The following is a 23,814-nucleotide window of genomic DNA, read 5'->3' on the forward strand; positions in this document are numbered from 1 at the left end:
TCATTGATTGACCACTATAAGGCAGGCCCTGTTCAAGGTCTAGTCTCTTTAGATTGAGGCGTAGGTTATTGATTTGAGATTTTTTTTTTCTAATATAGGTGTTTATAGCTACAAAGTTTTTATGTTTTAAATAAAATGTGGTAAAATACACCTAACATAAAACTTACCATCTTAATTTTTTTTTTTTTAGGCAAGGCAACCCTTAGTTGACCTCACAGATTGCAAGGACCTTCTCGGCTTACAATCTCTTATTTTTTATTTTTTACACCTACAGTGTCTGGTCTTCCTAGGTGGTCTCCCATCCAATACTAACCAGGCCCGATCCTGCTTAGCTTCTGAGATCAGATGGGATCGGGCTTGTTCATGGTGGCATGGCCGTAGACACGATCTTAATTTTTAAATGTACAATTCAGTGACGTTAAGTACATTCACATTATTTTGCAGCCATCACCACCATCCATCTCCAGAACTCTTCTCATCTTCCCATACTGAAACTTTGTACCCGTTAAACAACTCTCCATTCCTTTTCTCCCCCTAGCCAATGGCAGCCACCATTTTACTTGTGTCTATGACATAATTTGATTACTCTAGATACCTCACATAAGTGAAATAACATAGTATTTGACTTTCTGTGAATAGCTTATTTCACTTAGCTTTATAGTACAAGGTAGGACCTCCAGTACAATTTTAAATAGAATTGGTGAAAATCGACATCCTTGTTTTGTTTGTTAGGTACAAAGCATTGAGCCTTTTATCGTTGAATTATTAGCTGTAGGTTTTTCATAGATGCCCTAAATCTTGTTTAGAAAGTTCTTTTCTTTTCCTAGTTTACTGAAAGCTCTCATCCTAGAAAGCTGTTGAATTTCAATAAATGTTTTTTTCATATTATTAAAATGATCATGGAGTTTTACTCATTTATGCTATTAATGGTTAATTTCATTGACTTTAGGGTGTTAATAAAACTGTCATATTGCTGGGATGAATTTTATTTGGTCATGATATATTATTTTAATATATCGTTTGCTAATATTTTGTTAAGAATTCTTCTGTGTTCACAGTGGATATTGGTTTATATTCCCTTTGTGATATTTCTATCTGGGGTTGGAATCAAAATAATACTAGTCTCATATAATGAATTAGAAAATGTTCCTTTTCAGTTTTCTGGTAGAGGTTGTTTAGAATTATTTATTTCTTCCTTAAATGCTTGATAGAATTCACTTGTGACATCACATGGGCCAGAGGTTTTTTGTTTTTGTTTTTGTTTTTTTTGTGGGAAGGGTTATAATTACAAATTTCTTTAATTGCTATAGGACTATTCAAATTTTGGGTTTTTTTTTTTTTTTTTAGATTAGTGTTTGTAATTTTTGCCTTTCAAGAAATTTGTCCGTTTTCTTTAGGTTATCAAATTTATTGTTAATATACCTATATTATGTTTTTCATGTTTGTATGATAGGTAGTCTTTGTCCTCTTTCATTTTTTATATTGATAATTTGTGTTTTTTTTTCCCCCTTAAATCTGTCTGGCTAGCAGTTTATTAATTTCATTGGTCTTTTAAAGGAAACAGCTCTTGATTTTATTAATTTTTTTCTAATTTTTTTCTATTTTTCAATGATTTTTGTTCTTTTGAGAAATTCTCCATGCTTTGGGTTTAATTTGCTCTCTTTTATAGTTTTCATAAGTTGAAAGCTTAGATTATTAATTGAGATCTACCTTCTTTACTAATACAGCCATTTAAAGCTATACTTTCCCCTCTGTAGCGGTTTTAGCTTCATCCTACTAATTTTGATAGATTTCGTTTTCATTATTAGATCAAAATATTTTCTAATTTATATTGTGATACCTTCTTTAAACTAATGAATATTTAGATGTGTGTTGTTTAATTTCCAAATAATTGGAATATTCCTGATTATCTTGTTTTGATTTATAATTTAATTCTATTTCAGTCACTGAACATATCCTATATGGTTTCTCTCCTGTCAAATTTATTGAGACTTGCTTGATGGTTCTACTCATGGATAATCCTAGTAAATGCACTTGAAAGTAATGTGTATTTTGCTATTATTGAATGCAGTGTCTTCTAAATATTCAGTCATGGTGGTTGTTTCTGTCGTTATGATCTTATGTGTCTTTGCTGATTTGGGCTAATTGTATCAGTTGCTGAGAGAAGGGTGTTTATGTTTGTGTAATTATTTCTTGCTCTATTATTGATCACATACATATGACTTACTGACCCTTTTTATCATTATGTGGTGGCTCTCTTTATCTCTTATAATACATTTTGTTTTGAAATCTATTTTGCCTGATACTAATATAACCACTCAGGCCTTCTCATACTACTGTTTGCAGTGTCTTCTATTTATGTGTTATCGACCTATCTAAAATTTTATATTTATTTTCTGTCTTTGTAGATAGTATATTTACATATATAGAGGTCCTTAGCAACCATTCTATTTTTGCCTTTTAATTAGATTTCTTTTGAAAATGTGTTCCGTTTTCTTCTTCATGTGTCAGGTAATTATGGATCATATCTTTAATATTTTGAAAGTTAAGTTCTGTAGATTCTGGATTTTGCTATTTTCCCCCATTAAATGTTATTTCCTTTGGTTTAGCAGGTCATTTTTCCTAGCTGGGTTTGGATTGCAAACTCTGTTTCTTGGACATTCAGAAAGGTTGCATTTAAATGACTGCTTTGAATCTTTTCTGTGCATCAGTTATGGATGTGAATAGACAGAGTTTGGGGATCCCTCCTCTGTCTCTTTCCCTTGGAGATTTCCCTACTGTACAGTATTTATGGCTCCCCAGGTTTTTAAATTCCTCAAAATAGAAAGACTGGATTTTTTCACGTGTGCCCTTGCTGCTGTGTCACTATGTGCACTGTACTTAGTCGTAGGTGAAAAACGTTGAGGGATGGGCACTTACTCGCAAAGCTCCTTGTTTCCTTTCCTCCAAGAGAATGTGCATGCTGCCCGCCACCCCACCCTCATCAGTCTGTCAACTTTTGCTCTCTTTCCACTTCCTTCAGGTAGTTTCCATTTGTTTTGTGTCTAGATTTTATAGTCGTTTTCTGCAAGGAGGTGGGGAAGTCCTCTGGAAGGGTCTTGAAGCAGAAGTCTTTTTATTTCTTAGTTATTAAATCCCTTTACTTTCTAAATTTATATTTTAAAAAGACATAATAATTTATCTTTTCTCCCATCTGTATCAATCTTATCTACTCCTTGTTCTTTTATACTCAGTTCAAACATTTTTCTACACTCGACTCAAAAGTTTAGGAGAGTGGTATGAATAAGAAATTGGAGTTGTGGTTGGTAAAGGATTTTACAGCCCAAGTGCACGCTAAGCTATTTTAATTGAAAGGATAAACTAAAACTGCATACCTAGTGGACTATTAGTATTTTAGTAACTAAGACTATGAAAGCCAGACTTGATATAGATAAGCTACAATGCATTTGATACTTCCAGTGTATCAATTTTTGTCCCAGTTGTTGTCAGTTGGTATTTTAAATGTTAGTTGGGTATAATTAAGTCATGTTAATACCTTTAATTTTATGAATAATTTTAGGGTTCCATTTTATGTGCATGAATGGTATTGTCTTACTGACTTTTTTTTATATCCAAGATAAAATCCACTGATAGCTGCCTCTTCTTTATTAAATGTTTTGATGACACTATTCATGGCTTCAGGGTTCCTAAGAATAGCCTTCAACAGTCAAGAGAGGTAATTTTTATGGATTCTTTTATCTTTCATAAAACTCAAAGAACATTTAGAAACAAAGCATATAAGATAGGTTTAATATTGCCATCTAAAATCTTGTTGATTGTACCTTCTTAACGGAGGCGGTTCTTTGAAGCTTTTGAAATTTGGCTTATGAATTAGTTTTTTATCAGTATATGCTTGTAGGGATTTTCTAGTCATAATTTTTTTCATTTTGATTTTGTTAATGTAAGGAGCTCTTACCGGTTTTAGAAAAAAGCCTAAGCGATTGTTTAGTTTGACCTTCATTTGTAGGCAAAGGAACTGAAGACGGTTAAGATTGAAGAGATCTCCCAAGGTCACACAGCTTGCAAGTGACAACCTGGACTCCAATCTAGGTGTTCTGATTTATTACAGTTTAGGCTCAGTCTTCTTTTTGGTAAATTGAACAATAGCAGCAAGAAAATTAGGATTCATGTAATAGAAATTCACAGTGCAGTTATTTAATGAAGAATCTATATTCCTTTAGATCAAAGCGATATTTATAGACCTCTTGTTTTTTGTAAATTATGTAAGAGATTGAAAGAATCTATCTTCCAAAGTGGTTAACTTTAGCCTGTAGAAAACCCTAAACAATCCAAATCATGACTGTCCCAACATTTCATAAAATGGTAAGATTTGACCTTGAGTAATGCTATAAGAAATGAAGAAGTAATAAGACAGGTATTTTTAGGGTAAATATTCCATCTTTTTGTGAAATTGTTGATTTTTTAAAAACATTGTAAAAGTTAAAGCATTAGGGCAGTTGTAGGCTCTCTTAAAGTGATTTGAGTTTCTGGTGCTTATAATTTGATTGCAAGTAAGTAAAATTGTTTCTAGATACATTATTATATAATAACTTATTCAATAGTTTTGAGAACCTGTAATATTAAGTGAAAAATTCTCCACTCATTATTTAGTTATTATAATGCATTTGAGGATTAATGTAGATATATTTTAAGTACTGGGAAACTTTTTTATCTAGACATGTCATGGACAAGAGATCTGCATCATTATTTCATTGTTGTTGTTGTTGTTTTTTAGGCCATAATATATTTTTTTCTCCATGTAAACTTTATGCTTTCCAGATCATTGTCATATCACCTCTTTTGAGTAAAAATACATTTCACTTTATTTAAATCCTGGGATTATTTCAGGACTGGCTGGAAGCAATAGAAGAGCATTCTGCTTATAGCACTCACTACTGTTCCCAGGACCAGCTGACTGATGATGAAGAGGAAGATGCAGTTTCTGCTATAGACTTGAAGGAATCCTTAGAGGTAAACAAGAAAACTTAATCTGACCTTTATAGCTAACTCTGTTATTCAGATTTTACTGTGAAATATTTTAATTTTTTTAATGTGAGGTTTTGAAATTAGGATTTCTGACCATGGAAGTAGGATTGCTTTTTGTCTAGTAATATTCTATTGCTACTTATAATATCTGTTATGGTAATACTATCACGTCTATGTGGCTGGGCTCTAAAGATGTAGGCATATGCCTATCTTTTTTGTTAAAATTTTTGCATTGCTATATTCAGATTGTCCTATTTGAAAACTTCCGCCAGTAGGGGGAGCATCCATGACTTGCCGTTTATGACTTCACTGCATATTTCAGAGTTTAAATAATGCAACCACAGTGATATATTTCCTGGTCAGTAGTTTCATTTAAAACCACTTATAATCTATAAACTTCATTGATAAAGCAAAGCGACAGTAATGAATGGAGAAGCCCTTATTGGAAGTGACTCGTCCACACAGAAGTATCAGCATATGTATTGTAATTGAAATGAAATAGATATTTTTTCCTTGGCATAAATTTTCTGGCAGTACCTTTTAAGTGGGAATTGGGTTTGGAAGAATTAGAACTATGAAAGGATGATGAATTTCAATCCAAATAACCATGTCAGAGCATATGAATTTGTCTACTAAATTTAATCGTTTTTTTAAAATAAGATGAATCACTTCTAGAATTTGAGTGTTTCTAAACAAAAACTTTAATGAAATTAAGTTTGCTAATACCTAAGGAGTTATATTAAGGGGCTATACATTTAAGTTAGAGATTTTTACTCTTTTGATTCCTAGTTGTAATTTATGGTGTAACATTAAAGAATTTGAGGTCCTTCATTTTCTGTAGAAGACATTCTTCAGATTTATTGATGGTGGCTTTACCAGTATTTCTGTTTTAAAGCCATACACATAATTTTCAGATCAGTGAACTTTGCAAAAATTAATCTACCAGAGCATCTAAAGGCCATTAAAACCGTGTGGATAAATAAAGAAGGCTTAAATATCTATGGCCAAAATCATGTCAAACAGGTAAAGAATAAAACTATGTTAAATATTTTAACTTTCAGTCAGTATTCCCTAAGTGAAAAGAAATCCTTCTGTATTGAACTATCCTCACTATAAGGTAAATGATAAAACCTGGAAAAACTTACAAAGCGTACCATACAGTATCTTTCCAGGATTGTGGTAATTTTAAAACCTTTTTAACAGAAGCTACAGATAAAAATGTGCTAATATGCATATCATTAAAAACTTTCTTGAAGAGATGTTTCTTCTTTAGCCTAGTTTTCAAATTTTCGTGTTCTTGGCCTCAACTATGCCTTTCATTTTACTCATTTGAATATTGTGTTTCTGTGTTCACTTGAAAACCATGAAGTTTCTGCCATCTAGATGTTATAGCACCTGAAGCCAGTGAGAGTTTTAGCCAGCGTGAAGCTCTTTCAGGTTTTGCTAGTTATAGACATATTTCTAGCCACGAGAATTTGAATGCTAATTCCATGCACCTTAACTCTGTCTTAGCTTGAGGGTTGGTCCAACATAGGTAAAATCTGAAATGAGCTTTGAAGTATATTGAATTGTAGCTTGTGAGAGTCTGGCTCCAGAATGCCCTTGATCCTTGCGTTCTTAAGATGCCAGGAAATTCTGGGACCAATTTGTTTATAGACTTTCTAAAGGACATTAGGAACTCTAGGACTGGGATATTCTAAAACCATCTGAATTAATATGAACCTTATTTTCTAAATATGCTTTTGGACTTGTAAGTAGAAATTAGGGGGAAAAAAATGTCCACACTTATAAAGTCGACCATGTTGCATAATACTTTTGATTTCGACATACTTCCACCCCAAATGAAGGCCTCATTTTCTGAGAGAAAACAACATTTTCTCTCAGCTCTCTCTGTCACTGCCTAGAGGTTATGCCTCCAGGGAGAAAAGCATTAGACAAATTTTATAACGATTGGCCTCGTGGTCCTTGCCTTAATGACAACTTTAAAATATTTCAGAAATAAAAATTGGAAGATAAATTCAAACACAATTTTGGTATAGAACAATATGATGGCTACTAGGTACACATAGCTATTCACATTTGTTTGTTTGTTTATTCATTCATTCATTTAATTTTTCTCCTACAGCACCTGGTCTTCCTAGGTGGTCTCCCATCCAAGTACTAACCAGGCCCAACCTTGCTTGGCTTCCGAGATTAGACGAGATCAGGCACATTCAGGGTGGCATGGCCATAGACTGGCTATTTACATTTAAGTAAATTAGAATCCAATTAAAAATTCAGTTCCTCATTTTAACTAGCCATATTTAAGTGCTCAGTAGTCACATGTAATTACCGCTTTTGGATAGAGCAGATAGAATGTTTCCACCATCGTAGAAAGTTCTGTTGGACACAACTGGGATATGCTTAGATTTGGCGTGGTACTAGTAAAGTAGGAGTTTTATTTGTTGAATATATCTTGATTCTATAGAATCAGAACTCCTTCTTATAAGAAATAATGAGCAGATGATGCTAAATTTTAACCAAATGAGGAAATAATATTAAACTTTACTGATTTCTAATGAATGTGCAGAAAGATGAACGATTCCTAATTAAAATGAATGCGCAGAAAGATGGGTGGATGGATGTCAACACAGGGCTGGTAAAGATTGGTACATCCATATAAGAATGAGGCAGATTTATATATGTAGACATATTTAAGATTTATATTTAGGTGAAAAGAACAAGGTATAAAATGTGATATCTAATATGCTGTTACTTGAGAGAAAATAAGTAAAGATGTACACACACAGATTTGTGCAGGCTTAGATCATCCCTGGGAAGATGAGAAATGATTAGCAGTTTTTGCATTGAGGCTGGTAAAGGGCAAAAACAGGAGCTCTAGGGCTGATAGGTATGTGAGGAAGAACTGCTTTTCTTTGTATATCTTTTTTTTTTTTTTCTTTAACTTGATGTATATACCTATTGCAAAATAAAACAAGAAGATGATGGAGCAGGGCCATTATAATCACCAGGTACCAAAAATAATAAATGTGTCATGGGTTAGCTTAGATTGAGGAAGGATGTAATATGATCTTTACAGTGGATTTGGCTAGAGTTGGGAAGACCTGGAGATGGGTAATGGAGTACCAGTATTCTCAGTACTGGTGATTTTCTGCAAAGAAGAGAGTTATCAGAGTTCTATAGTCTATTAGTTAAAAGTTTAATATATTGAGGTATAATTTTTAAACAATAAAATGAATGCATTTTATGTTTTCAGTTTGATGTTTCAACAAATGTATATACCCTATGTAACCACTACTCCTGTCAAAATATACAACATTTTAATCTCCTCACAGTTTCTTCGTGCTCCTTCCCAGACAGTGCCCTCCACCTCCACCTCAGGCAACCACTGATGTGCTTTCTGTCATTATAGGCATTGTCAGTTTTTCCTGTTCTAGAATTTCATGTAAATGGAATCATACCATATGTGCCATTTGGTGCCTGTCTCCTTTCTCTTGCTGTTGTATATTAGTAGTTTGCTACTAATTAGTAATTTGACTGCTGAGTAGAAGGTGGTCTAACTGTTCTTAATGAACCAAATGTGGATTATCTGCAGTAAATAGCCTGGAATTAACGACCCCTCTCCTACCTTGTCCACTCTTCCCTAGATGCCCACCCCTTTGATGCACATTTTTAAGCTGTCCCATAGACAGAGATCATAAAGCAGTTTAACATCAACGTAAAACCAACAACTAAAATCTGGGCTGGCTGAGGTAGGAGCAGATCTGGGTTGTGAATGTGGCTCAGCTGCTTGCGTGGGAGCCTCTGGGCCCCCTGTTTGTGGGTGTGATCCTGTTCTTGTGTTTTGCGCCCAGATAACGTGGGTTTGAAATACATCTTGGGTATTAGAACATTGCTTATAGTGGGTTTCCATATATGTAGGGTAAAAATGAAAACATAAAATAGTCCCTTATTTACCCTGAGGTTAATGGGATAGAAGTCAAGAATGAGATAGCATGCTGGGCTTTGCAAAAAACTCATAAGCATTAATTTTCATAAACAGATTTTTAGGTTTTCATGATATAATCAATAGCTAAGAAGAAATTATAGCAAATAAGAGAATATCTTATATTTATTGTTTCTTTTTGTCCTATCAGTTAAATGGCACTAATCGTTTAGAACAGAAGACACATACCCAACTATAAAATAATGTCTTGGAGATTGAACCGTATCCAGCTGACCTATTGTGTACCTTTTAAAACAAGTAAATCATCAATTAAGGAAACTCTCTTTAGTAGATATGCTAAGGGAAGATGAATAGATTCAGGTGTTTGAGGATGATGCTATGGAGAATGATTCTTGTCTTTAATTACAACCTCAGAACTATCATATTTATTACGGATTTGCACTCTGCAAATGAAGCCAGTGCATGCTTTTATGCATTCAGCTAACTATCACCATAAAAAGGAAAACTGTAGTCTTGAACATGGGCAGGAGTATTAAATATGTATAGAGTGAAAATGACGATTTTGTATTAATAAATTATGAGCGTTACATTTGGTTGCAGTGCATGTTTTCAGTGCCCCCAGATGGACTTTTTTCCAGCCTTCAACCTGTATTCACTCATTATATCTGAAAAAATTATCCAGCATACCATTTCACTTTCAATGAGGTTTTAAATTGAATAGTGTAGATATTCTCTCTCCAAAAAAAAAAAAGTGAATTATATTTTTATGTTGTTAAAGCTCTCAAAACAGAGTAATTAGATTTTCAAGAGAACATTACCTGACAATGTGGTAACATGAATAATTCTACTGTAGTTGAGTTGAGCTTCATAAGCACTAAAAAATTTATAAGGTAAAAAAAGGAGAAAAGAGTGCTTACCTATGTCACCTTGGCACGTAGATCTGATTTGGGGGCATCAAAAGTGTTTAGTGATGGGCCAGCTGAGACTAGAAATACAAAGCAAGGAAGATTCATAAGGCTAAATATATTATTCTTTCTACAACAGTGTGATTCTAATATTAATAAGGTCAGGTTCTCAGAGCAAATATTTCTTATTGCCATAATCTACCAATTTTATAATAATTTTATTCTTTACCTCTTTGAGGGGAAAGTATAAATGAAATTAACTCCAAAGTTATATTGTTAACGTAATAAATGGATTTATCTGATTTTTCACCTTGGACTTCCAAATATATACTAAGATAAGATGCAACTTAAATGAAACTCTATATGTTTTGCTTTTAGGGGTCTACATATGGAGAAACCTCAAATTACAAGGAATGATACTTTCTGTAATTGACTTTATTTTTATAAGATTTTTCTTACTAAGAAAATGTTCTTGTTTGTCTGATTATATTGGGGCTATGTACACTTAGATTGCTGAACGAAAATCAGCTTGTGATTTCCAGATGATAGTGCCATCTGGGTTTTTTTTTTTTTTTAAGCAGTTTTAAAATATATTTTTAAGGAATGTATTTTATATCTCAGTGAATTTAATCTAGTCCGCTAAAAGTGTCAGTAAATCTCAGAGTAATATAACTCCTCAGGTATATGTGGGTTAATGAATTATTAGGAGTAATTAATGCAGTTGTATTGTATTTACACAGCAGATGTTGAATGTATTAGAAATATTTATTTTTATTAATCTTTAAGTGAATAAACATTCAATTTTTAAAGAAATTTTCTCATACCATTTTCTCTGTTAGGAATATGTCTCAATTATTACAGTGTACCAACTTATGAACTGAAAGTTTTGATAGAAATATTAAAGCATCTGTAATGTAAAAATTCTTTGTCTTTAAGGTTTTTTTTTTTTTTGCTTTTCCAGAAAGCACAAAGATGCCAACAGAGACTAGATAAAGAAATTTCCAGCTTTCTCAAAATGATTAAAGACCGTGACATGGCTGCAGGTAAAAAAATAAAAATAAAAAGAGTACCCCCACCATTCTTTGAAACAACCCATTATCATAACTGTTGACCTTTCTAGTTTCGTTTTACTATACATTTTAGATAATTTTTGGTTTTGAATTCAGCTGTTTAAAATTTCTATTCATCTGGAGGCTTGCATTATAGATTAAAAATGGTTTTATATATATATATTTTTTTAAGAAAAACAAAGTTAACATCTTGGGGCTGTATATTCATTTTGGCTGTGTAATGAGAATTCTGCTTATGAATCTCAGAAGATGGAATTTAGAGTCATACTGTTCTGGATTTGAATCTTTGCTCTGTCACTTACTAGCTGTTACTTTGAACAGTACATTTAACTTCTCTGAGCCTCAGTTTCCTCATCTATAAATAAAGCTGTTGGTTGTTTCCAGGTCTTGACCTTTTATGAATCTATTTATATATACATGAACTTGTCTAGCTAATGGTTAATCTATTATTGAACTTTTTATGTCTTCACTCTCCATTAGCTATGAATTATCATGAGTTGCAGATGAATACTTCAAAAATCAGAATATAATCCAATACAAAAATTAAGTATTGAGAAAAAATTGTTTTATTATTTTGTTAATTAAAAAATTGTTTCTTAGACTTTATCTCTGATGTCTTTATAAATAACTCTACTAAAATATAATCGGTTTAATTGTCTATGAGTTTATTATTAACTGTCAGTTTTAATCATGAACTAGTTTCCCTCAGTGAACTCCTAGTTCAGTTTGTATGTGCTCATAGAATGTGTAGAAATCTTATAATAACTGAGCATTAATATTCTGTATCTGTCCAAATGTACCTTGGGCATTCCTTTACTGCAATTCAACAAACAGTTATTTATATCAGCAATGATAGCTTTGGGAAGGACAGCAGTTAAATCACTTTGAGATTTAATTGCAGGCTGAATTATATCACTTAGCATGATTCATTCTCAATAGGCTTTTTAAGTAATAACAGATTTATAGATGTAAATCATAGAACCTAAAATTCACCTGTGCAAAATGTACAATTCAGTGCTTTTTTAAAAGTATATTCACAGTTATGCAACTAAGACCATCAGCGAGCTTTTAAAACACCATCTTTACCAAGAACTCTCAAAAATAAGAAGAGATACTAACAACATTTAAAAGGTGTAGATGTCCAGAGTGAGGTGAAATATAAAGATTAATTTTTTTAACCTGGGTCAAAGAAAAATTATATCACAATTCTAACCAGATTAAGAATTTTTAAAGCTTGCCTCAAATCCCTTGGTTTAGATTAATCTATGTGCCATGTTACTCATAATGTTGGCATGCATCATTAGCGCTCTTGGAGATAGGTATAACATTCAGTACCACAAAAGAGGTATTTCTTTTTGGACAGGGCCATCTGGGATCTCTGAGATGTTTGACTGTGATCTGACAACCCTATTTCATATGTTTACGCTAAAATTTAACAGACTTATACACAAACAATCATAAATATCATTTTCTGAAAGATTGGTATAGATAAATATATAAATAGTAATTAAATAGGTTTAAGATGTTTTTATGAATGGAATTGGAGAGTTGAAGGTAACAGTCACTCTTAATGTCAAGGGATTATACAGAATCATTTTACACCATGTGCTTTATTAAAGGAAGCTGATAGATACACATCCCACTCCAGACTGTCTACATAGTTTGCCAGTGATGTCTCAAGATGAAAAACTAAAATGTTCGTGGACAGAATCCAGATCTTATGGTTGAAATTGTTGTCTTACATTTTAGTACAAAATTATATGAACTTTAAGACTCAGTTCTCTTCCTTCTTTTTCAGATTCTACCATTATAGTTCAGCTCCATATCACTTCAAATCCCGATTACTGCAGAGGCCTTCCCTTTAGTCTCCCTGCCCTCTGGGATCCCCCTGAATTCCATCCTTAAAGGGAATTGAATCACATGACTTTCAGGAACTCTTCCAACTTAAAATCTGTGTAATACTGCATCATTGCCTGCCAGATTAATTTTAGAAATATACTTTTTAAGCATAATTTTTTTTCTGTTGAAAAAATAAATCTTTTCGTGGGTTTTTGAAACTGTAGCATAAAGACACTCTTTATCCTGGCATTTAAGGACTTGGATAGCCTTAGCTCAATCTGATTTTTCAGCTTTATTTATAATTATTCTCTCTCATGGTCCCTGTAAACATTTTTGACCAAACATTGTGCCTTTGGTCCAAAATGTCCTCTACTGAAATACTACTTTCATTTTCATGAGTGGACCTTAAACATAATTTCTCTCTGGATGAATGCCAAAATTTATGTATTTGGCATTGGCAGTACATCATTCAAGGTTCAAAGAATGCTGTACTGAAATCTCAACTATTTTATATTTACCAAAAGCCTGGTTGCAAAAATAAATAAATCACTCAAACTAATAAGACTTTTAGAAGACTTCCTGAAGGCTAGGAGTCAATCTCTTCTTTTATACAAGCCTAAATTTACCATTAAGTAGTAGCCAGTTTTTTACTATTATAAATAATATGGTATTGTGCATTCAAATTTGATCACATAACTTTATTACTGTAAAATTTTTGGAAGTGGGATCAGTGAGTGAAAGTGTATTAATATTTTTGAGCATATTGATACATGTTGCTAAATTACTCTCCAGAAAAGATATATTACTTTTTGTGCCATCTTTAATGCATATACTTTATTGCATGTTACTAGATGTACATAAGTTAATCCTTGGTAAAAGAAAATAGAAACATTTCACTTAACTAAAAGAAAAAAATTTTAAAGGAAAAACACTTTTGTTCAACCCACTTAAAACTCTTCCATCAAAATCCTAGACTTCAAGTAAACATTCTTATCACCACCTTCATTCACTGTTGCCACCATCGTCTCCCACACGGACTGTTAACACGGCCTCCTAAACTGGCCCTCAGAGTCTACTCTTGCCCCTACAGTCCCTGCCCAGGGATCCTTCTAAGACACCAGTGTATGATGTCCTTTGCTCAAAACATCTATTAGTTTCCAGGTCGCCTCAGAATGAGTGACAGGTCCTTCTAATGACTCACCTTACATTTTAGCCCCTCTTTGCCTTCATCTCCTAGGTCCCCTTGCTTGCTCCTCTCTAGCCTCACCAGCCTCCCCTTGTTGTCCCTCAAAGAAGCATGGCTGACTCCTACCTCAGGCCTGGGCTGTGCTGGTCCCTCTGCATAGAAGGCTTTTCTCTAGGGTACTCACTCATTTCCTTACCTCCCAGGTCCTTACTCAAACAGAGCCTTCGGATTCCCTTCCCACCTGCACCAGTTTGCTCTTCCATATTCGTTTTCTGCCCTGCTTGGTGCCTTGGATCACTACAGACTTGATTGCGGGAGTTTCCTTGCCCTTGGACTTCTAATGGCATTCAGCAAAAACCAGAGCTCTTTTCAGGAGATTGATGGAGGGGATGTGAGGATATTTAGGTCGGGGGATGTCCCCGCTCCCTCTAGCTGGGCTATGGTATAACAGTGCTACTGTGTTCCTCCACATGTCTTGTGGCCCCATTCCAATAATGCCAGCTCCTGCTGGCCTTAGCCACACTGTCCCTTCCCTTCGCTCCTCTGTTCCAGGGTGGTAGCTGCCTGTATGCCAGTCTGTTAGTTTACTGACCCCCGCCTGCTATGTGAATAATCTCTTTTTAAGATTCTTCTCAGCTTCCATATGAGTTTGCCAGCAGTTTCCTCCCAGGACTCTTACTGATACTTAATCCTGTCTAAACTTCAACTCCTCTGAATACTTTCTATCTTCTGCCTTACTTTACTTTGTTAATTATCAGACTTCTATATATGTACGTGTTGCTAATTATCTGCCTCTCCTGTTAGAATATAAACCACGAGGCCATGAATTTTTGTCTGTTTTATTTGCTGATTCTCTTCTGCATCTTAACTGTTCATGGCACACGTAGACATTTGATATATATGTGTGTGTATCTATATAATGTTTTGAATGAATGAATGGGTGAAAATGAGTGACCTACTTCTCTAGCTTATAAATGTATAATTTATTTCTCTTGAACTCGGGGAGAAACAAGTACTAACTTTGTTCTGTCACATTAGTAAGTATAAAGATTGTACAAGTCAATGAGGCTTTATGGAGAGAAGCAAAACCGAGAAGTGAGCAGCTCTGTGGAATGTTTTGCATTCTTTTCACCAGTCAGTAGGGTTCCACAGTTTATGCCATTGGTTTTCATATCCTGCTTCTCACCTCCGGATTCAGTTTTTTTCTGAGGTAAATCTTTGACTAATTCTTTCATTCCAGGTCTGCGAGTGGTAAAATCTGCCTTATCTAAATCATTATTTCACTCTTACTAGGTTATAGGTATCATCCATTAGCATTTTGAAGATGTGATTCCAGCTTCTGGCTTCTAATATTCTAATGATGATTCTTTGATAGACAATCTGTTTGGTGTTTTTATTTTGTTTTGTTTTTGTTTGTTTGTTTTTTTAGTGTTCTCATTGCTTCAGAGATCTTCACTTTTTTTGTCTTTGGTGTTCTGCAGTTTTATTTTGTCTCTGGTATTGACTTTTGTTGTTACATGTATATGCTTCTTGAGACTTTTTAATTTAAGAAGTCATTCATTATCTTTCTTCAGTCTAAGAAGGTTCTTATTTCTTCAAATTGTGCTTCTTCATTCTTTCTGTTCTCTTCTATCAGAACTCCTCATAGACATGTTTTATTTTACCTCCCACTTCTTAGTTTTTCATTCCATTTCTATTTTCCCATGTTACATTCTGAGTAATTTCTCAGATCTGTTTTCTAGGTTTACTTTCTTTCTAAATTGGATCTATTTTTCTGTATAATCCTTTAACTTTCTAATTTTTGTGACTATTTTATAATTCTAGAAATTCTAGGTGGTGATTTTTAAAGTTTTTATTTTTTCTACAGGGACATGTTCTTGCAAAGAACATATATTTCTAATTTTATCTCAAATATTTTAAACATATAAATTTTTAAAAGCCTTTTTCAAAATATGTTTATATCTCAAGTAATTGTGTAGCCGATTCTGTTTTGTCTGCTAAATGTCCCTGGAGATGGATTATAAATGTCCCTCACTATGGATTATAATTTTTTATTCAGAGCTCATCTTCAGGGGTCCTTATTTTTTTCTGCCTCCTGGATAATGGTTCCTCCTGCCTTCTGGTTCCAGGCTAATGGTTTTAAAATTAGATTTCATACTTAGGTGAGACACAAGCTAGGAATTTCTATTTCTCATGTTTCCTACCCAGAACAATAGGCAGACAATGCCATTCTCCACTGCTTCCCTGAGCCCAAGGGCAGTTGTTCCATTCTTGCTTTCACTGGGGGTCTAGTCCTAAACAAGACCTTGCCCTTAGTTAGCTTCAGGAGACCAGAGACACACCTCCTCCCCTCAGGTGGATGGGAAAGCTCAGCTCTCAGTCCCCTGGGTTTGTGTTCCAGTTGACATCCACCTCTGTCCTTGGCCTTACCCACCCTGCCTTCACTGGCCTATGCCTGTTTTAGCAGTTTTGATTGTCTTTCTTTTGGTTTCTAGCATATCAGAGACTTCGTTCTTTCAAACTCTGCTATATATTATTTTATTCAACATCTTTATGGGATGGGGTTGAAGAATGGTTTCCCATCAACTTACTCTGCCAGGTACCAAAAGTGTCCCATTTTCTTTCTAATGTAAAACATATCAGTAATTCACAAATTGTATTATTTAGATTAACAGCAAACACAGCTTTTTTGTGTGCATTGTTCTGTGTGACTTACATATATTAACTTTTAATTTCTTATAACTTCCTGTGCAGTACATACAACTATTATGTCCATTTCTCAGATAAGCTAACTGAGGTGTAGAGGGCTTAGGTAACATGTCTCACGTCACACAGCTAGTAACCTAAGTCGGGGTTTGATTCTAGGCAGCCTGGCTCCAGAGTTTGTTCTTAACCAATAAAGAGTCTGGAATAAATAAAAAATTTGATATTTACCCCTAAACTTTGATGTGTGAACTAGAAAAGTTTACAGATTTATTCCTGGGTCAACAGTGAATGGTAGAATTTGTTGAAGACAATCTCATGAGTTTGGCGCCTGTAGTTGTGGTGGTGTTCAAATCCTCATAGTCTTCTATTCGGAAGTTCAGAGGTAGAGTGGGATTGATATAGAGAAGTTTCCAAGTCACAACAAAGAAATCCTTTATTTTTCCTATCGATTTTTTCCTTCTCTTTTCTTGTCCTGATATTCATTCTTCATCTCATAGTATGTATCACCGATTCACACAGAAGCTCAAACCTTGGAGTCCTCTTAAATTCTTGCTCAACTGTATGTGTTCTGTCTCTGATATAGCCCTCTACATTGTTCCCTTCTCTGTTTCCCTACCAGTACACTAAAATTGGCCACAGCAACAACTTCTTGTCTGGACATGCCACACTCCCTCTGGTTTTAGATTACTCTATTTCCCTTCATGGAATGTACCAGTGTCTAGTTAGGTGCGGTTCAATGGAGAAACTTCTGAAAATGATTATTATTTTCAGTATTCAAGAAACATCCTGAACAAGTGTTTGGAGACAGTAAAATAGAAGAATATTTCAAGGAAAATAGATATTTCCAGAAAAACAGTCTGGCTGAAACTGATTGAGTTTATGGAATGTCTTAAATGTTAGGCTAAGGAATGTGGACATTTTCTATATTAGAACAATGGAGGTCATCTCTATTAGGGTTTAGTTTGTTAACATAACAAGAAACAAGTATTTCTTTAATGGTTTCAAAAATTGTAGAGTGTAGCATGAAAACGACAGATTGTGAGCTTTTTACACATGTCTCTAAAGATAAGCTTTTCACATGTGATCTTCTAGCATCTTTCTTGAGTTTGAAAAATAATTTTAGTGCAAAAAAATAACATTTTCTTCAAAATTAAGTGTTCAATTTGTAGAGTAGGCCAAATATGCATTTATCGGCCATTTTGCATTTATTCATGACAGCTTAGTCTCTAAATATTAATTGGCTAAAACATATCTGCAGTGATTTCCAGTTGGTAACTTTTCTAGAAGCTTATCAGTTTTATTTTTATATAACCATATGCAAACATCATTATATAAAAAGCACGCCTGCATGAACCGCCTGGCCCCGATGCACCACACCAGAGTGCCTGCCGAAGTCTGTCAGTTCTTGCGCCATGCCACTGTGCAAGTTAACAGTAATCTCAACATCTTGTTTAAACACTAGATTGTCAGGGAAATTAGATAACTTTTAACTTTGTTTTGGACACTCTCAATAATGGATTCTTATAAAAACTTAAGTCTTAATATTTCTTGGAATGTCTTTTAAAAGCTTGCAGAATCAGTTTTGTTTATAAAATTGTGTTTCTCAAATTTTTTTTAACATTTAATGTTTGTTTTATGCTAATCAGCATAAAGTGAGAAGTATCTAAAACAGACAAAATTGGAGATGATAAAACACGTGATGGTATTTAATAAAAGCAATACATCCATGAATGACTATGCTTCCATCTTCCTATCATTTGTGCTATGAAAGTGGAAAATTACTAGATTACCCAGAACATTTATGGAAGGCAGAGGCTGTGTCTGTTTTTTTCCTGTACATCTCCTCTTAGTACTCAGTCCACAGCTCCATATGAGACATCTGTTGAGGTACTATTTAAGTCATATGGCATCTAGCATATGGTATTCTCATTTGCTATTTAGCAACTAAGTACGAAATAAATCTTCACAATGTGTGTCAAAGATCTGAAATGAAAAACATGTAAAGTCAAATTTATTTTAAAATGTAGTAGTTTTTAGTCGTTTGGGCGTTATTAAAAATAGTTAACACTAGGAAACTGCATTCCATAAGATGAAAAATATAAAATATCACTTGGTCTTTATATCCAGATATTAACGAAAGGTTGTTTATACCTTCATTCACTCTGACCTTTTCCTTTTGTTGCCCACTTCTGCCTTAGGAATTTTGAGAAATAATTTTTCCAAGAAAAGGACCTTTCTTTGCTAAAGTAAATCACATTTATATGGAAATTTGGAAAATGAAAAAAGAAGAATATTCACAATTTTATCACCTAGAAATTTTGACCAAAAATAATTTATTGTATGTTCTTTGTGGATTGTTTTCCTTTCTATTTCTTGTTTGAAAGTTTATGTTTCTTGATAGGCCCCTACTGTTTTATGGCCTAATTGATTGCAAATTGCTCGCATTTGGATTTACTTGATTGCTTTTGTTTATTGACCTTGTTTACTATATTTTCAGAACAGTGTTTTATATAAGTCAAGGTTATTTAAAATATGAAGAATGCTACTGATTTAATTGTTCTCCTTTTATTTTTTGGTGAAAAGCTTCCTTAATGTTATTTTTCTTTGATGGAAGGAACTGATTTAAAGGATCTTAATGTATAATTAACATAAAGTCCAAAACTATTTCAACTAAGTGTATTTCTCTCGAATTTTCTGGACAGGATATGACATTTTACTCGTTTTTTTAGGTGATGTGTGTGTATTTTGCAGCTTTCTCTTGCCAACATTGTGTTTTTTTCTTTTTATAGTGGATAAATGGATTAAGATTTTCTTTAAGGGACCTGGGGACCTGGGATACTGATAGAATAGTCTCTCATGGGGACTGGTTCCAGCATCCCGAGGATACCAAAATCTGCAGATACTCAAGTCCCTTATATAAACGACTTAGTATTTGTATAGAACATGCACACATCTTTCTATATACTTTAAATCATCTCTAGGTTACTTAAAATACCTAATACGATGCAAATGCTATGGAAGCAGTTGTTATATTGTATTGTTCAGGGCATAATGACAAGAAAGTCTGTACACACACCCATTGTAGACTTAACTACATTGTACATGTCAGCAACATGTCGGCATCGTACATGTAACTTTTTTCTCCCGAATATTTTCAGCCTACAGTTGGTCGAATCCCTGGATGTGGAACCTGTGGACATGGAGGGCCATTTGTACTACCATTTCTTTGTTCTCAATTTTAACATATACTAAAAGATACTGAAACTCTACAGGACACATTTTTGAGAGTGAAAAAACCTATTATGCCAAACATTTATCCGCATAAGAACTAGAGGAAGTTGAGTTAATGCTGCCTTCAGATATTTTAGCCATTATGTCAACTACAGAGTTATTTTTGTCTCTTTTTAGCACTTGGCTTTTGAATAAAATTACTTATCTAATATAGAATATAATGAAAGGAAATGTTAATGATTTATAATTAGTGTTGTCAGTTCTTGTTAGCTGCTTTTCTTAAACATTGTATTATTTAGTTTATAACCATTTTTAGTCCTGGCTCTTCTTGTAGGAAAAAGTCCTTTCTAGGACAAGGCTTCATCTTTTTTTATTTCTATACTAATTAATGTGCCCTGCATACAGTCGGTGCTTAATAATGATATTCAAGGAACATACTGGAAGGAAACATGAAGGTAGTGGATATAAAAATATGTTTGTGGTCTTAGTTTACATTGATTACTTAAAATCCCACTCATTTGATTTACCTTTTTTTCTTATTTATAGAGATGCTTCCATCATTTCTTCAGAAAGTTGAAGTTGTCTCTGAAGCTTCTAGAGAAACTTGTGTAGCTTTGAGTGATTGCCTTAATCTCTTCACTAAACAAGAAGGGGTAGGTAGTGTGGATTTGAATTTTTTAACAATTGTTTGTATGTCATATACTGGATCATCCAGTAAGTCATTGCTTTCAGAATGTCCGAAGATAGGAGAAGATAGTCTTAATCTTAACAAAGGAAATGAAAACTTCATTCTTCACCAAAATTTAGCTTATTTGTTCTTGATTAAGCAGGATGATTGTGAAATAACTTCTGTTCATGGCATCTAATTCATTTATATAGCCGTATTTAACAAGTGTGTTTTAAAGTTGTTCTACTCAGGATTGTTGTGGTATTTCAGTAAGAAGGTTGTAAAAATACTCTAGAAACCAAAGGTCGTTATATGAAAAATACATAATACTTTTATTTAGAAAATAGAGTGTTATACTTACCTATTTGAACTGAGCTCAGTGGGTTAAATGTTTTTTTTTGTACTCTTTCCCCTGGGTGTCTCCCATGCAGAAATTTGCCATTTGCTTTTCCAAATGTGAGTAAGAGTGGTATACTTATCCATTAGCAATTCTTTTTCTAAGGACTGAAAAATTATAAAGCTGTGTTTTGGTTTCCAGAACTAGAATTTTTGTTTTATGCTTTTCTTTCCCTTATTTTCATGATTTTAATGCAAGCCAAGTAGCAATAGGCTTTCTTTTCCATTTTGTTAATTTCTACATATATGTGCAATCTTCAACTTTTTAGATTAAGACACCAAATTTCTTCTTACAATTTGTACTTTTTGGTTAGAGATTAGGTTTTGGCAAAACTTAGATAGATCAAAATGGTTTTGTTATGTTTCTCTTATATGTAAAGATCTAAAATTTTACTTTACCATGATTACAGTGGAAGCCTTGTGAATTCATATAAAAAATTTTAATGCTGTGTTTGCTAACCACAAATTTTGTATATTTTTTTGAAGGATAAGAAAAAAAATGTGAATAATATGAATTCATTTAAAACAAACTTACAGAAAGTCAACACAATTTTATTAGTGCAGGAAAACATGTAATTGTTCAAACATTTTAAATGGTTTATTCTTCTAATATTGTTTGAAAATATCCCTTCTCAGCATTTCTGTTTTCGATGGTGTGCAGATTTCATATTCTAGCTTATTTAAATGAGAAATGATTTAGCCATCTGAATAAATAGGATGATAACATTGCAGCACAAATTATGATGTGGGATTCAAGTAGTATTTAGTACATTATAAAACCAAATTTCATTTACATCTCTTATGTGGTACCTGATAGATGTGTTGATAACTTTTTGTTGTTGTTTTAGAGATGTATAATTTTAAGGGGAACACTAGATTAGAAGTAAGTTAATTTCTGGAGAAGCTAACCTATGCTAATTTTTAAACTAATTGCTTAAAAAATGTAGCCTAGGTAATCATTGCTCTGAAAATCAAGATGTGCAAGAATATTAGCCTAAAATTTAGATTACTTAACCTCTTTTAGCCTTTTAAATTTGTCATAAGGATTAAGTAAGATAGTATAAGCAAAATGCTTAGTATAGTTTCTGACATAGTCAGCCCTGAGTAAGTCAACAGTTACTATTGTAGGCTGTGACCCCTTTTCTCTGATGGTATCTTGGAGCTTTTGTGTCTTTAACATTGATTTATTTCATTCTGAGAGGAGGTTGTGGTATCTAAAGAAAATTTAACTATTTATGGAATGATTGCATTGTTTACATCCTTATCACTAATAATTTAAGGATGATGGACTACTTAAGTTCTTTGAACCTTGATATCTTCATCTTTCAAACAAGGGAGACCATATTGGACCTCTTTTAAATGTGTCTTTTCCCTCTAACTAATTGTGGTATTTTGGGCAACTTTCTATAAAATGAAACTATATAAACACCTCAAAGTTGGGTGTGGGGCTAAAATGTGTTTAGATGAATAATATGTATTCAGAGCATATTAGCATATTGCCTGGCACACAGTATTCATTTAGTAAATATTTACTGCTTCAAACTTTTAGAGTATCTTTAAGATTCCTTTTCAGTAATTCTACAATATATCAACTCTGTGAGACCTTCGGTAGAAAACACGGATTTTCCTCTGAGAAATATGATTATAGACAATGAGAAGGCCTTAAAAATATTTGAAAGATAAATGGCATCATTGAAGTCTTTCAAATGGCTGAGAATTACAACATAGGAATTTAATTGAGGTCATAATGGAATAATTATGTACTCTAATGCCTTGTTTATCTGGCATCATAAATTATATTTCTATTATCTGGAAATTTTATTAAAAGAGCAATCTTTATTAAATTTTATTAAAAGAGCAAACTTTAAACTCACATAGACATGGATCTAGTTCTTGGCTCTGCTATTTAATTTTGATTTGCCTCGTTTTAAATACAATCTCCTTTTTAAAGTGATGACCAACCAAAAAAAGAGTGTTTCGAAGAGTAAATGAGATCATATTGGCAAAACATCTTGTGTAGTACCTGGCACAAAGTTAGGGACCCTATAGATATAGATATATGTGATCCCAGACCCTAGGACAGTGCAACTTTTTATTCTAATCTTTTGTTGATGACAGTTATTCTAAATGTTACACATTTATTTCTTAAGTTTTTCTGGGTGCCTCAGGATTATCCTTTAGTATGTTTGTAATTACTCTGTGCCTTAACACAGAGGTGCCTTTAGGGGATAACGTTTCTAGGACTTTGTGTCTTTTTATGAAATGTCCCAGTCCTGCTAATGCTTTTTGAACTCCCTTTTGTCCCTTATGGTTTTTTTTTAATATGCCAAAATTGTTATTATTGAATTCAAAATATCTTGTAAGTACTACTATTATTTCCTTTTAAAGATTTTTATTAAAGTATAGTTGACATACAGTTAGCTTCAGGCATACGACATATTGATTCAGCATTTATATACCTTATGGTGTGACCATCACAATAAGTCTAGTTACCATCTGTCACCATACAAAGTTATTATGACATCATTGGCTATTCTCTCTCTGGTTCCTATGAGTTTTTTTAAAAAAGATTCTCTGATTTTTAGATCCACTGTGTTCCTGTCACTAGCAGTGAAATACTGATCCCTTCTGATTCACTCTTTAAATCTCCTGTTTGTTAAAATGAAAGCCAGGTAATCAAACTTGGTAAAATTATCTCCACAGTAAGAGTAATCTGGCTCCATGTGGGAAACTTAGGAGTTTACAATGAGCACAGGCCTTAGTGCCTGCATTTGGGGCCCTTTATTTCTGTGGTACGTGGGTGTTCTTTGCTTATTTGGGAATGCTCTGATGACCCAGATGCT

The 23,814-nt window shown here is 33.4% G+C and overlaps 1 protein-coding gene and 2 pseudogenes across 4 annotated transcripts in view; 1 reads left to right on the plus strand and 2 right to left on the minus strand.

Moving 5' to 3' along the window:
* Nucleotides 1–23,814, plus strand: part of OSBPL1A (oxysterol binding protein like 1A) — a 198,782-nt gene that overhangs the window by 66,622 nt on the left and 108,346 nt on the right. For 3 of the 4 annotated variants that reach the window (XM_011360422.2, XM_011360420.2, XM_011360424.2), the window contains 4 exons: nucleotides 3,617–3,715; nucleotides 4,888–5,010; nucleotides 10,838–10,919; nucleotides 20,455–20,561. In XM_011360422.2, coding sequence (XP_011358724.1) covers nucleotides 3,617–3,715; nucleotides 4,888–5,010; nucleotides 10,838–10,919; nucleotides 20,455–20,561 — 411 coding nt within the window. The remainder of the gene's footprint in view (nucleotides 1–3,616; nucleotides 3,716–4,887; nucleotides 5,011–10,837; nucleotides 10,920–20,454; nucleotides 20,562–23,814) is intronic. The other variant, XM_023530800.1, reaches the window with a different exon arrangement.
* Nucleotides 266–383, minus strand: LOC111739898 (annotated as a pseudogene).
* LOC111739925 lies at nucleotides 7,142–7,260 on the minus strand (annotated as a pseudogene).

Source organism: Pteropus vampyrus, unplaced genomic scaffold (genome assembly GCF_000151845.1).
Source record: "Pteropus vampyrus isolate Shadow unplaced genomic scaffold, Pvam_2.0 Scaffold55, whole genome shotgun sequence".
In the NCBI taxonomy this organism is placed as follows: domain Eukaryota; kingdom Metazoa; phylum Chordata; class Mammalia; order Chiroptera; family Pteropodidae; genus Pteropus; species Pteropus vampyrus.